General features: G+C 57.8%; 2 protein-coding genes across 2 annotated transcripts in view; one reads left to right on the top strand and one right to left on the bottom strand.

Moving 5' to 3' along the window:
• Nucleotides 1-2,696: 2,696 nt before the first annotated feature.
• Nucleotides 2,697-5,090, top strand: FZD9 (frizzled class receptor 9). Its single transcript, XM_015104208.4, has one exon. The coding sequence runs from the start codon at nucleotides 2,973-2,975 to the stop codon at nucleotides 4,740-4,742; it is 1,770 nt and encodes a 589-aa protein (XP_014959694.2). The 5' UTR covers nucleotides 2,697-2,972; the 3' UTR covers nucleotides 4,743-5,090.
• A 3,378-nt stretch (nucleotides 5,091-8,468) lies between these two features.
• The window catches only part of BAZ1B (bromodomain adjacent to zinc finger domain 1B), a 53,657-nt gene continuing 47,487 nt past the window's right edge, over nucleotides 8,469-14,638 (bottom strand). The window contains exons 16-19 of the mRNA XM_015103910.4: nucleotides 14,467-14,579; nucleotides 12,079-12,224; nucleotides 10,849-10,952; nucleotides 8,469-10,599 (exon numbers count right to left, since the gene is read on the bottom strand). Of these exons, the coding sequence (XP_014959396.2) occupies nucleotides 10,242-10,599; nucleotides 10,849-10,952; nucleotides 12,079-12,224; nucleotides 14,467-14,579 (721 nt within the window). The 3' untranslated portion in view covers nucleotides 8,469-10,241. The remainder of the gene's footprint in view (nucleotides 10,600-10,848; nucleotides 10,953-12,078; nucleotides 12,225-14,466; nucleotides 14,580-14,638) is intronic.

Raw genomic sequence — 14,638 nt, 5'->3', positions numbered from 1 at the left:
GAGTGGGTGGGCAGGCGGCCCAAGAGGCCTCTTCTCTCCAAGGCAGCATCTGCATGGGGGAGGGGCTTTTCCACAGCCCCCCACCTCTGGCTTCGCAGGAGCAGCTGTTGTCATGGTGACAAGCCTGGCATCCCATAGCTCCTGGGGGCTCCTGGGGCGTCCTCCCCACTATGGCTGCCAGAGGAAGGGCCCCCGGCCTCTTCTTCACTCTGGTTGGGGGCAGAGGCACACAAAAAAACCTGGATCCCAGACCAGTCGTAGCAGGCGGAAGCCTCCAGCCTTCTCCGCCTCTCAACCGAGCTGCCTGCAGCTCCGAAGCCCCTGCTTCCTACAGACCCTGTGAGGTGGGGGCTTAGCCCATGCACCACTCTCATCCAAGCATCTGTGCCTCCTTGGGGCAAGGACACAGAGAGAAATAAAATGTCCCCAGGGTCCTTGAGCAGCTGCTGGCATTGGGGCAGAGTGGGGGATGAACGGGAGGCTAAGAGCATGTGAGTGTACAAGTGGCAACGGTGAGTGGGCCAGGACTCTGGGCCCACAGAGCAGAGCCTCCAGCCCTGTCCTCGAGAGCTGGGGTCTGCCCCTAGGAGGCTGGTGTGCCCAACAGAGCAGAAAAGGGCCTTTGAGCCAGGGATACTGAAGGCATGACGTGGCATGGGTTCCAAGGAGTTAGGCATGGCAGGAAAGGAAGAGGTTGGTGGGGGCTATACCTGGAAGGGCTCTTGCTGCCATCCCCAGGGGCATGGCCTTCACCCTGGGCCATGGGAAGCTCTTGCTGGCATTTTGGGAACCTCCTTGACCAGGGCATCAAAGTCAGGTCCTTGTTTCAAAGTTACCCTATTTCTGTGCTTCCTCTTTGGGACGATCAGGAGCTTGCCACTTCAGCTGTCACAGCCCAGGTGGGCCGAGGACGTGTCTCATACTGAGAACAGGGCTGGCTGCGTCTCCATGGAGTCCCAACCTCTCGGGTCCTCCTCCTCTCTTCCCTGCTCCAGCGCCGCTCCAGGGGAGGTGAGCACCAATTACAGCCGCTGCCCCGGCTCCGTGCTGCACACCGCCCCTGCTGTGTGCCAGGCTATCCAGCAGGGCCAAGCAGGGCCAGTCGGGCAGGTGCCCTCACGGTGGTGGCGACAGGCAGCCTTATGCAGTGGAAGAGCCTGAATGCCAACCCTGACCCTTGTGAACTGTGTATTCCCAGGCAAATGTCTTGAGTTTTCTGAACCTCAATTTCTCATCTGTAAAATGGGCTCAGAATTCCTTGCGTGGCTGTTGTGAGAGTTTAAAAGTTCACTGTGTAAAACACCTGGCCCGGGGCCCACCTGGCTCACTTTAGGTCTTCGACCAGTTTCCTAGGCCCCCTGCGGTACAGGTCTCTCCCTCAGCCCTTCATCCACTGAGCATCCCTGTGCAGCTGCTAGGGCTGGACCAATGCCAAGAGCTCACGTGGAATCTGAGTCTTCCAGGTACATCTAGGCCAAGCGGGTGAGGGCAGACGGGGTGGGCTGGGGAGGAGGGAGGCAGTTTCTAAGGGAACTCCAGACCACAACAGGGCCCCTTGGGTGGCCTCCTGGATGGCACTTGGGTTTCACCCACAAAGCTACCTGGGAACCGTGGTGGAACCCTGGCTGGGCAGAGGTGGGAGGGCAGAGGGCCTTTGGGGCCCCAGGAAGCCCCCAGCAATCCCAACCTCTCAGAAACACCTTCCCGACCTGAGTGGGGATGAAGGGTGTTATGTGGGCAGCTCAGGGGTCACAGTCTCAGACCCCACTCACTCGCTGTCACCTGTTACCAGCAGGCTGAGCCTAGGACTGCCTTGATGGTTCCATCTGTGCAAAGGGAAGAATAGGCCTCTCTCCTCCCCCTGTTCAGGTGCCGCCATAGAAGCAGGCTGAGCAATAGTCTGGAGGCATCCTGACAGCTGTCAGGTTTAGGTGAGGGGGGTGTGAGCTGAACTGAAACGTTCCATGGGTGTCACTGTACCTGGCTCCCTACTCTGCAGGCGCAGGAGGGAGCAGGGGGCTCGGGGGAGGGGGACGGTGGAAAGGCACAGGCTTCCTGGGCAGAGAGGAGTTTTTAGGGGAGACCCTGTACCAAGGGAGTGCAGAGGAGGGGAGGGGGCAGAGGAGACTGGGTTTTCAGGCGGTCCCGAGGTGTCAAGGGGGCAAGTGGATTGTGAAGAGACAGACCATGAGTTCAAGTGCTCAGTGGGACGGGTAAGCAGCCTGCGCAAGCCACAGGTGGATTCATTTTGACGGGATTATCTGCCTGTTCTACAGAAACGAAAACAGGCTCACAGCGAAGAGCCCAGAGCCACATGCAACTAGCGAAGAGGCGGAGAGGCTGCGCTCGAATTGTCCCAGAGTCCAAGGTCGAGGCGTCCCAGGCGTAGAAGCCTTAGAAATGGTCCCGCCTGGGGAAAAATGTAGGTGACGCGGAACGGGGTGGACAGGGAAATCCTCCGGCTGACTGTCCTGTCCCGGAGAGAAGTTGGGCAGCAACCCCTCAGAAAGGGGAGAACCGACTGTGAGCGGGCAGACAAGGTCACTACTCGTACACCCCTCCCTGCCAGACCGCGCCGGGCTTGGTCCTGCCGTGCAGCGCAGCTGTGAGGCGCGGCGCCTTTAAAGCCCGGCCGGGGGGCGTGTCGGGCGCGCGGAGGCCCCGCCCTTGGGCGTGTCCGCCAGGGGCCCCGCCCCGAGGCTTGTACCCGCGGCCCCGGGAGGCGGCGCCTGCTCCGGCTCCGCGGCCGTTCGAGTAGAGGCGGCGGCGGCGGCGGCAGTGGCTCGGCGCCTCCTTTCCCTCCGGCGGCTTCCCCGCGCGCTGCCCAGGGCGCCCGGCCGCGCAGGGACACACGCGGTCGGCTCCGCTATGGCCCGCACCCCGCGACGTGGCGGGCGGGCACGGGGGCGCCGGACGGCGCGGCCCGAGTGAGGTGGGGCCGCCCTCCCCGCCCTCGGCCGGGACCGCCCGGGATGGCCGTGCCGCCGCTCTGCTGGGCGCTGCTGCTGTGGCAGCTGCTGGCTGCGGGCGGCGCGGCGCTGGAGATCGGCCGCTTCGACCCGGAGCGCGGGCGCGGGCCGGCGCCGTGCCAGGTGGTGGAGATCCCCATGTGCCGCGGCATCGGCTACAACCTGACCCGCATGCCCAACCTGCTGGGCCACACGTCGCAGGGCGAGGCGGCCGCCGAGCTGGCCGAGTTCGCGCCGCTCGTGCAGTACGGCTGTCACAGCCACCTGCGCTTCTTCCTGTGCTCGCTCTACGCGCCCATGTGCACCGACCAGGTCTCGACGCCCATCCCCGCCTGCCGGCCCATGTGCGAGCAGGCGCGCCTGCGCTGCGCGCCCATCATGGAGCAGTTCAACTTCGGCTGGCCGGACTCGCTGGACTGCGCCCGGCTGCCCACGCGCAACGACCCGCACGCGCTCTGCATGGAGGCGCCCGAGAACGCCACGGCTGGCCCTACCGAGCCCCACAAGGGCCTGGGCATGCTGCCCGTGGCGCCGCGGCCCGCGCGGCCCCCCGAGGACGCCCTCCCGGGCGCCGGCGGCACCTGCGAGAACCCGGAGAAGTTCCAGTACGTAGAGAAGAGCCGCTCGTGCGCGCCGCGCTGCGGGCCAGGCGTTGAGGTGTTCTGGTCGCGGCGCGACAAGGACTTCGCGCTCGTCTGGATGGCCGTGTGGTCAGCGCTGTGCTTCTTCTCCACCGCCTTCACCGTGCTCACCTTCCTGCTGGAGCCTCACCGCTTCCAGTACCCGGAGCGCCCCATCATCTTCCTGTCCATGTGCTACAACGTCTACTCGCTGGCCTTCCTCATCCGGGCCGTGGCCGGGGCCCAGAGCGTGGCCTGCGACCAGGAGGCGGGTGCGCTCTACGTGATCCAGGAGGGCCTGGAGAACACGGGCTGCACCCTCGTCTTCCTGCTGCTCTACTACTTCGGCATGGCCAGCTCGCTCTGGTGGGTGGTGCTGACCCTCACCTGGTTTCTGGCCGCAGGCAAGAAATGGGGCCACGAGGCCATCGAGGCCCATGGCAGCTACTTCCACATGGCGGCCTGGGGCCTGCCAGCCCTCAAGACCATTGTTATCCTGACCCTGCGCAAGGTGGCGGGGGATGAGCTGACCGGGCTCTGTTACGTGGCCAGTATGGACGCGGCGGCGCTCACGGGTTTCGTGCTGGTGCCCCTCTCCTGCTACCTGGTGCTGGGCACGAGCTTCCTCCTGACTGGCTTTGTGGCCCTCTTCCACATCCGCAAGATCATGAAGACTGGGGGCACCAACACGGAGAAGCTGGAGAAGCTCATGGTCAAGATTGGGGTCTTTTCCATCCTTTACACCGTGCCGGCCACCTGTGTCATTGTGTGCTACGTCTACGAGCGCCTCAACATGGACTTCTGGCGCCTGCGGGCCACGGAACAGGCCTGCTCGGCGGCCACCACGCCTGGCGGCCGGAGGGACTGCTCGCTGCAAGGGGGCTCGGTGCCCACCGTGGCTGTCTTTATGCTCAAAATCTTCATGTCGCTGGTGGTGGGCATCACCAGTGGCGTCTGGGTGTGGAGCTCCAAGACTTTCCAGACCTGGCAGAGCCTGTGCCACCGCAAGATGGCAGCTGGCCGGGCCCGGGCAAAGGCCTGCCGGGCTCCCGGGGGCTATGGCCGGGGCAGCCACGGCCACTATAAGGCCCCCACTGTGGTCTTGCATATGACTAAGACAGATCCTTCTCTGGAGAACCCTACACACCTCTAGGGACACAGGCCTGCGTGGGGCAGCTGTGGCCCCCTCCTTGCCACTCCCTCCGGAGGAGACAGCTGACTAGCAGCTGCCCAGCTGTCAAGGTCAGGCAAGTGAGTTCGAGGGGCCGAGGAGCAGGGCTGGGAGCCTCCTTCAACCCTCGCTTGTTGGGACCCACTGAAGCTACTCCCCTGTTGCATAGTGCAAGGGGGTGGGCCTGGCTGAGTCCCCACCGGGACCTGGGGGAGCACGTGGAGAGGAGGAGGGGCAGAAGGGGGTGTGGTCCAGCAGAGTTTATTTAATGATGTAATTTATTGTTGAGTTTCTCTGGAAGCTGTGACTGGAATAAACCCCCAAGTGGCAGCGCTGCGTCTTCTGTGGAAAGGGGGACGGTAGGACGGTGAGGGCCCTGGGGGAGCCTTCCCCTGTGAGCGGCGCTGGGAGTGGGTCTTCTGGCTTTCCATCAATCAGAACATCCTGCCGGGGAAACAGCTGTGTTTTGTAGGAGCCCCAGATTCTGCGGGTGGGTGTGTTCTCTCGGCTCCTTTCAGTGGCCTGCTTGCCTGTCTGAGCCCTGGGTTCCATCTTCCCAGAGTGAGATGTCTGCTAGGAGAAGTCAGGGAATCCCCTGGGATAACACGCCCCACTCTGGCCCCAGTGAGTCTGGCCTTTGAGAGCTGTGGGTAAGACTTCTTTCCTCAATTTGCATAAAAAAATGAGGGCATCAGCCTTTCTCGAAGGTTCCCTCGGAGGCTCAGTGTCTGCTCTCGCTGGCTGGCCCCTCCTGTTCCTACCTTGCACCTGAGGGTCGGGGCCCAAGACAGTCCTCATTGCTGTTGATGTGGCCGCTCACTCCTTGGGCCCCCAGTCAGGGCACCCCCCCCCCAACCCCCATCCATCTGGGTGGAGATGGGGCTGGAGTGTTACACGGGCATCTTGGGAGCAGACACAGGCACAGACAGCCCTCGAGGAGGGTGGGGATTGGGTCCCCAGCTCCTAAAGGGCTGTGGAGAGACTGCAGATGCTGAGCACAGCAGTGACAAACGGGGCAGGTGCGTGCGCATGGCTCCCTCCACAAGCAGCTCCCAGGATCGCGAACCGGGAGAGAAGGTGCTGCGCTGACCTATGTGCCAGGGCAGCCCTGGGGCTGCCGGGACCTGCGCCACCTCCAAGTGTGGCCATCCCGGAAACCCTGGCACTGTCTTAGGCTGGGCTGTGGCCGCTGTGACTCCAGCCAGGGGAGAGCCTTGGTTCCTGTCCCTGGTTCAGCGGCACTGACAGGAGGCCCTGAGGCCCATGACTGAGAAACAGAATGAGCTTATTGCAAGTGAGGGGGCCCAAGCTGGGAGCGAGAGGGGCTGTGGCTGCACTGGGCTGGGCTCACAGGCCTGCACTCGGGTGGGGGCAGCAGAAGCCACAGGAGGATTCTGAAACAGGAGGAGAAAGGCAAATGATGGGTATGGGCCAAGGGTGGAGGGCAGGGTGAGCATCAGGAGTGGCGCCGGATCACCCAATCCCTTGGCAGTCAGGGGACAAGAGGGGTGGAGGGCACTTGGCTGTGTCCTGCTCAGTGGAAACAAGACTGACTTCCAGGACAACTGGGACGGGAAGGGGAGGCAGTGTAACCAGGACGGACCCCAAGGGAGCTTTGCTTTGAGGCTAAGATGATTCACAGAGGCCAGGACCCAGGAAGGAGGGAGAGGAGGGCAGGCCTTGGCAGCTAGGGCTTCTCAGCCTGGGAGCTTGGGATGACACTAATGAAAAGTCCCAGACCCTGAAGGACAGAGACGAAGGAAACATTTGATTCAAGACCTTTTACAGAAGCCCTCCATTTCATCCTCCCCTGTCCATTTTCAGACAAGGGCAGTGCCTGAAGGCCTCGGCTGGCTCAGGAGCACACAGCCAGGGAGACTGGTCTCCAGAGCTGCTGTGACTTCATACCACGGATTCCACCAGGCTGTGGGGTGAGATGGACATGGTGGGTCACAACCTAGGGCAAATACATCCAGAGGTAACTGCCCCATGGTGGGACCTCTCCCCATCTCCAAAAGGAGACTCTAGAGCCCAAGAGAAATGCCTCAGAAGCCGTCACCCTCCAACCTGTGCACTGCGTGTCCCTGCCACTTCCCTCAGGGGCCTAGCAGCCCCACACACGGCCCCTCAGAGCAGCACATCTGTGCGTGTGTACACACCAGCCGAGCCTGAGCTTGTTCTTAACGGAACGTGTGAGCCCAGATCGCAGTCAGCAGAAATTCCAGGGAAACAAGGCCAAGTTTCCTGGAGTCAGCAGGGGGAATCTTAACTGAGGTCAGACTGAATGGTCCTGGGAGTCAACACCTGCCCTCTCCCTGCTCAGTCCCCCAGGAGGATGCTCCGAACAGTCCTGGTGTGAAAAGGCCTGGGTGTCCTGGGCAGGGGGAGCAATGGAGTGACCTCCTGCCTGGTTTGAGCATCTGCCTCAGGACCCTGGCTCTCAGGGAAGTGGGGGCCTGGTTCCCTAGGGAAGCGCTGCCCGGAGCAGCTGTGTTGGAATCCCGTCACCAGCTCGCTGCCACCTGACTGCCCCTGCCCCGGGGACAGGGTGTAAGGAGAGACAAGCAGGCAGGACAAGGGAGAGGTCTCCCCTGATCACCAGAGTAACGGTCAGACCCGTCTTCAGGAAAAAAGTTGTCTCGTCTCCATTTGCAGTAGTCAAGCCAAATCAGGCGTCTCCCCCAAGGTCACAGCCTGCTAGCGACGGCTGGGCTGGGCTGGTGGACTAGGAGCAGGACACAGACCCCCGCTGAGGTGACGGGGCCCCAGAGGTGCTGTCCTCATGTGGCCTAAGAAACCACCCCAGGAACAACAGGACTTCTCAGATGCAGGTGAGCTGGGGCTGCAGACACCGCTCAGAGGTAGCACAGCTCCTCCAGAGCCTGAGGGCTGCTCAAATCCAGCCTGACCTGGAGGCAAACCACTTCCTCCCTGTGGAACTGAGACTCCCCCAGTGCTCAAGCCTAGCTCACTGTCCACGCTCACCAAGGCCACAGAGACAGTCAGTGGCAGAACCCACACCCAGCGCTTAGGTTTCTCCTCAGATTTCACCCTGTTTTTACCTTCTGCCATCCCCAGTGCAGCTGGTCAGGAACTGGTGGTCTCGCTGCTGTCACTGGGATCACGCAGTGGCCCTACAAAACCCTGGGATTCGGGCAGGTTGCCAGCCAGCAGACCTACTCGAATCAGCCAGTCTGACCAAAGACAGACTCCCAGCGTAAAATATAAAAGGCATGAGTAAAACAAGACTGGCCCCACAGAACTGCTGAAGCGGAGTAGGTGGGAATTTGTCGTAGTTCCGCTGTGCATGGTTCAAGTTTTCCTTGAAAACTATTGTAAAATATCCAAAGCTTCCCCAAAATTAAGTCCTGAAGGACCACAAATTCCCACAGTGAAGCCTTAAAAAATTAGTTTCTTCTAATTCCTAGAAGTTTCCAATAGAATTGGGTGGGGTGGGGTGTGGGTTTGAGATGGAGACAAAGCCAGGAGAGGCTTGAAGGCCATGGCTTCGATTACCCAGGGCACCAGAACGCTGTCCTGGAAGCAAAGAAATCCAGTAGATGGATCTGACCTGTGGTTAAAAAGACCAAGCCAGAGGTCCTCTCCTGAAGAACGGCCTCCAAGAGTCCATGGGAAAACGCGCTCGGGACATACTACTGTCCACTAAGACCTCCAAGAGTACAAAGCAAAATTCACCAGAGTTGTCACTTCTTTATAAACACAAGTACATAATGTTTATTTGAAAGTCCAATTTATTACAAGTTTACCCTTTTAATGGGGCCCTTCCTCCTTAAAGACAGTTTAAAAAACAACAAGTAACTGAGGTGTCACTGAAGTGGGAACACAGAATTCTCACTGTTAACAGAAACAGACTGGCTCCAGGGCAAGAGGCAGGGACAGTGTTGGAGCGGGGCTGTGATGCTGTGATGTCAGTGCTAGCTCCAAGCCCGGGGAGCCTGGCCGGCAGCCCTGGGGCAAACTCCCCTGGGGCAAACCCCGAGGTGACCGAGGCATGGGGACCACACCTTGCTGTCTCACTTTAACAGGCTTTAGTTCTTGGTGGACTTCTTTTCCCTTCATTTGAATCGGTCCGGAAGCGCTTAGGTGCTCACGTTTTCCAAATTCAAAGTTGACAGAAAAGAAAATTAAACCCTGTTCAGCATTTTTTATCAAAATATGCCATAAAAGGGAAAGAAGACTACAAAGCTTGGCCTACACGTGACAACTAGTGCTAGAATCACTGCGGGAAGGGCCACAGAGCCCTCCCCTCCTCCGCCCCCCCGACACTGAACGCTGAGACTTGGGTTCTTGGGGTCCGAGTCTGAGGCCAGAGGAGCATGGCAGGGGCACTGCACACGGAGGCGGTGGAAGTGGCCGCCAGGGGGGCAGAGGGACTGTCCACGAGCAGGTGGTCCCCACCGCCGGCCCCGCCGAGCCCCAGCCCACCTGCTCTAGAGAGAGGACGGGCTGAGGGAAGCAACCGGGCAAAGGAAAGCAAACACGTTATCATAGAAATCGTACTGTACATGTGCCAAAGCGAGATGACAGAGATCTTTTTACAAGATGTTCTTTATACAATATCACTGCTGAAACAAGCAACCTTTAATAACTAGAAAAGTCAATTTAAAAAAAATTAAACATTTTAAATTCTTCCTGCTTTTCTTCCGCTCCCCTAAGAGCTTGTCTGGTGTGTGGGTGGGCTGGGCTCCAACACCCCTGTGCCAGACCCATCAAAGGAAAGGTTATACGCATGGTTACAAGCAGGGCTCCAGGCTCTGAGAGAAGTGCCTTAGGTTTTGTTTGAGGGGGCCAGGGGCGGGGAGAGAGCTGTCACAAAGAAGGGGAGGGGTTCTCAGGAATGGCTGTAGGACATGTCCCTTTACTCTACCAAGATCAACTCAACAGACCACAACTGTCTCCCGATGCTGGTGAATCCAGAACTCTGTGGCACTCACTGATACCGCCACCTGAGAGGCAGGGCGGGCGGGCTTAAAGAAACAGGACTGTGTATAAATATAGACTTAAAAAACCGACACTACCTCCCCAGCTGGCCTGATTACCCTTCATCCTTCTACGTAATGTAGTAACCCCTCCCCTGGAGACCAGAGGGCTTGGCACTGCTGTGGTGGCCAAAGAGGGAGGGACCTTAGCAAAGAAGAAAGAAAAGGAATTGGGTTCACGAGAAAAGCCTTGGACTCCTCCTGGAAACCCTCATGAAGAGGGATTAAGCCACCTCTCCCCACAGCATTTCTGGATGAAGACCACCGACCCAGCAAGAGGCTCTCCAAAGTGCGCTGCTTGATTAAGGCCCACGGAGAGTTCTGGAGAGCGTGTGAGCTCGGGTGACAGGCACTCCCGGGCTCCCCGTGACCTCCTCCCGTCCACGTTTTCTCCAGCTTCCTCTCTCGCCTCCCTCCCCCCTCCCTCGCTCTCTCCCTCAAGTCCCCCCGACCTCAGCTCCCTTACCAGGGCCCTGCCTCTCTACTTCTTCTGTCTTCGTCCCCTGGACTGTCCAATGGGCTCTGGCTCACTGTCCCCCTCATCTTCAGCAAGCCGGTCGGGAAACTTCTTGCGTTTCCTACGGACATATGGGTGGCCAGGAAGGTGTTTATGCAACAGAGCCACCAGACACTGTTCCGTCTTCACCATGCAGCTCAGCACGTGGCTGCCCCGGCAGTTGTAAAGCTCAGCATTGGTAAACACTTGCTTCAAGTCAGCAAGAAACTCCTGCACAGAGCGGTAACCCCCACAGGAACATTTGCTCTGCATTGTCTGGAAGTCCATGGGGTGGGTGATGATGTCATAGTAGTCCTCAGCCTCATCTCTGGTCACGGGCTCCCTGGGAGAAGAACCAAATGGAGAGGTCAGCGCATCCTTGAACCAGGCAGAAACCTGGTTATCAAACCACGGACGTCATCACACATCTCACCAGAATGCCCAGCCCACCAGCAGGCAGGCAGAGCGGGGGTGTTCACTTGTGCTCAGAGTGGACTCTGCCAGTTTGGAAGCTCACTTCCCCGCCTCCCACTGAGATATGTCCCAGGGGCTCAGCTGCAAGGCTGGCCCGCTCCCCTGGGCCCAAGCGCACCTGAAGGGCCAGCTGAAGCGGTATTTCACTATCTTGTGGAGGATCTCTTCACACTTCTGCAGCTCCAGGCTTTGCCTCCGGGAGCTCCGTTTGGTCTGAAGTACCTGGAGCCAAAGAAAGAAGACTCTTTATTGCAGGTCCGAGAGCAGAGTAGACAGGACAGAACACACTTTAAAAAGCGTTTTTATATCTGCTTAAAAAAGCAAAGAGCAAAGGTTAGCTGTCTTCTTGGAACAGAGAAGATGGTCAAGATCATCTGGCTCTGTCCAGGGAGCGCTCTGAGTGGCGGCCATCGGCCCACCCACCTCCTCCCTGGTGGACAGTGATCAAAGCAGATAACAGGCAGCAGGGGCCGGGTCCCAGCAGTCCTGCCGGGGCCAGCTAGAGAGGGCCACTGTCCCCAGGAAGCTAGCCCTCTGAGAGCAGGTGGACCTGGGATTTACAGTCACGCCGTGGATGAGTTTAAACAAGCAACTGCAGAATGCCAGGCGGGTTATGGGGACCACCTGAAGTCAATTTTATGGGGGTGGGAATGTCTGAGGGAAGAAAAGTAACAGGCACAGTTATTGTCCTGGGCTCTCCCCTGAGAAGCCGCTAAGAGGCTAAAGAGAAAGGTGGTGGGAACAGGTGTGACTTGCAGCCAGGAGCAGAGTTGAAGGGATCAGGGCCAGGCTTACAGGAAGGGCGCTCAGGGTGCCCGCTGAGCGTCCTGATGGCTTGCTTTAATGCCCCCAGCCCACATCCGACTCCAGTTTGATCTGTCAAGCTTTTTGTTCTTTAAAACTCAAGTGAAATCCAAAGCAAGACTGCTAAGATCGCACTGGCTGAGGAGCGGAGGAGAGGGTGCGTCCCTCCCATGACAACTGTCGGCAAAAGCCCCGAGTGAGTGAGGCTCTGACATTGCTGACATTCCCACCACAGAGACCCAGCCTCGCTGAGCCCCGGGAGACACATGGATACTATTTTAAAGTCCTTAACGAGTCGCAGGCTGCCCGTTAACTAGAGGAGATGTTTGCAGGCTGCAGCAGCGGAATGCCGGGAATAACTGCTCCTGGGGGCCTGCTGCCCCGTCTGCCTACAGGCCCATCCATCTGCCTTATCAGTCTCCAAAGTGGGGGGGCGGGGGAGGGAGCAAAGGGGCGGCTCCACCTGTTGTCTGGTGAATTCCTGATGCTGGAGTGGGGGGTACGAACCCGAGACACTAGAGCGCGGAGGAAGAATGATTCTTACCAGCTCGTCCACCTCTGTGTCATCTGCAGGTGGAGCCTTTGGCCGAGCCCTCCTGGCGGGATGCGGCTTCTTGCCTGGCCGTCGGCCAGGCCGTGCTGTAGGGGGGATGACACCCTGCTTGCCCCGGACAGTCTTGCGCGGTCTCACTGAAATTAAACACACACATTCAGAGAAGAACTTAGGATGAAGGGAGCATGCCCACGGGAGGGGTGATGCTCTGGATGAGCAGAGCGGTGAGCCCCGCTCAGGATGGCGGGGGCGGGGCTCGTGCCATCCATTTCCTGCTCTCTGACCTCACAGGGAATATCAAGGGCAGCGGCAGCAGAAGACGAATGGGTGGATATCTTTCATCAACTGCCCAAGACCTTTGAAGAGTCTCTTTAGAAAGCCAGTTCCTTCGGTACATGCGCCCTCTGTCCCCACCCCATCCACAGGGAACGAGGGCTGGCAGGAGTCAACTGTAAACTGATTCACTCGGGAGACAAGGCCATTTGCTGATGGGTCTGCCCGGAATTCCTTCAGCCCAAGCTCAGCCTGAGAACGCATGTATTTACATGACAGAGGGAATCTGAGAGTGGAACAGATCCTGTCTCCTAATTCCCAGAGTTATCCTATAACTCACCACCACAGTCTGCTCAGCGAAAAGCTGATACCTATGTGAAGTCTTCCTCACTGAATCCAACTTAAGGCTTTGATTTCTAAAAAGCACAGACAGTAGTAGGCCAGGCCACTTCCACCAGAGCCCTGCCCAGGAGCCCCCAAGAGAGAAGAGCAACACAAAGGCACAAGACGGCCTCTTTCTTAGTTTACAACAAGCGCTCAATGTCAGAGAGGCCAGCATCTCTCAACATTTCCCCAAGGAACAAAGCCCCGTCAGGGTTAGCTCAAGACTGCTCATCTAAGCAAACACTTCCTGGAAAATGGGGAGGGGCCCTGGACCAGAGTTAGGGGCACACAGAGGGGGCGATACAGAGAATCAATGAGCTATGTTTGATATTCTCCTTCTAGACCAAGAGGACACTTCACCAATAATCTTAGATTTTCTAAGTTCTGAGACTGGGCCAGGAACAGAGGAAGAAGCTAACGCCAAGGATGAAACACAGGATACATGGAACAGCCAGCAGCCCAGGGCTTTGAACTGCACTAGGGAACCACATCTTTGTGCCCTAAAAGGCAGAGCAGGCAAGAGGCTCTGAAGCACCAAAAACTTCCTGGATCCTTTCAGTAGACGAGGTCCTAGAAACCTGGAGAGCGAACAAGTCCTTGGAAAGAGCAATAACTTCAAAGTGGAAGGAAACCATTACTTGGAAACTAAACAATCAGTACATGGTTACATCCAGAATCCATTCACAGACAATGAAGTATCCAGATCATGACCTGGGCAGTCCTCGGCCATCTCTGTGTAACACAAGCTCACAGACTCCCAGTCTCCTTCCCTCAGATACCTGAAAAGTCATGCCTTGTGAACAAACAAGAGGAGCCCCAGAGGAACGAGAGGAACGCAGGTGTCCCAAACCAACCCCCTGCAGTGCTGGGAAGACGGAGGTCAGGGGCACAAGCCCAGAGCCCTCAGGTTTCGGCAGCACTGATACAGTAAGGACTGGGTCCGGCACGGAAGCCCTCTCTCCCAGCGCCAAGTGTGATCATGGAACTGTTCCTCTCTTCAAAACCTCATCAGAATCTTGTAGCTGTATTAACCTACAAAGAAAGGTATATTTTGCAGGAAAGGCTGCCTGTTAAAAGGCTAGACTGTAGGACTTAATGGTTTAATGAATAAAAAAGACCAACTCTCAAAGCCTCAAGAAAAATGAACGTGAGAGAATGAGTCGACAAGGTGTGGGTGAGTGATGAGACCTTCTCCCTGCTGACATCTAGTGAGAAACAGATCTGAACTTCCTAACACCTATGCCCAAACCATGGGGGAACATCTCTTTAGACTAGCAAACCTGTAGCCCTACACGCTACTGGGAAGAGAAAAATCACTGTAACCAGAGAAAAAATAACTTCTCTCAAAGGAACACTGTACCAGAGGCCAGAAGAATGCAAGGGACAGCAGTGGGCCTGGGCCCTCGTTACCGCAGCCCCACACAGAGGGGCTCAGAACCAGCAGACCTATCACAAACACACCTGGGGCCTGGAACTCCACGAGATCGTGGACCAGGTGGCCTGGCCACAATCTGATGTTCTGAGACCAAGCCACCCAACCTCCTACTAGGCAGGTAGTTAACTGGCATCTTGAAAACCCATTTAAACTACGGCAGCAGAGTCAGCCCACTGCCACAACACGGAAAATGGCACGCTGGTGTTGGGCATCTCTTGCCAACCCAGTCTTGCCAGGTCAGCTGAAAAGACAGTGAGGTTAACTATGAAAGCAAACCGAATACTCACATCGCAAACCAGCCACCTCATAATCCTCTTCCTCCTCCTCCTCCTCCTCTTCTTCCTCTTCACTGCTCTCGTCATCTTCGCTATCCTCAGAGGCAGACTCTTCAGTGTAATTCCTGTGGGAGAAAATACTTGTAGAGACCATGGATCCAGGCCAAAGTGATCCAAAGACAGG

Source organism: Ovis aries, chromosome 24, assembly GCF_016772045.2.
Source record: "Ovis aries strain OAR_USU_Benz2616 breed Rambouillet chromosome 24, ARS-UI_Ramb_v3.0, whole genome shotgun sequence".
Taxonomy (NCBI): Eukaryota; Metazoa; Chordata; class Mammalia; order Artiodactyla; family Bovidae; genus Ovis; species Ovis aries.
The sequence above is the reverse complement of the archived record's forward strand: the minus strand, read 5'-3'. Positions and strand labels throughout refer to the sequence as shown.

Coding starts and splice junctions, on each gene's coding strand:
- FZD9 (XM_015104208.4), top strand. CDS start 2,973: ATGGCCGTGCCGCCGCTCTGCTGGGCGCTGCTGCTGTGGCAGCTGCTG.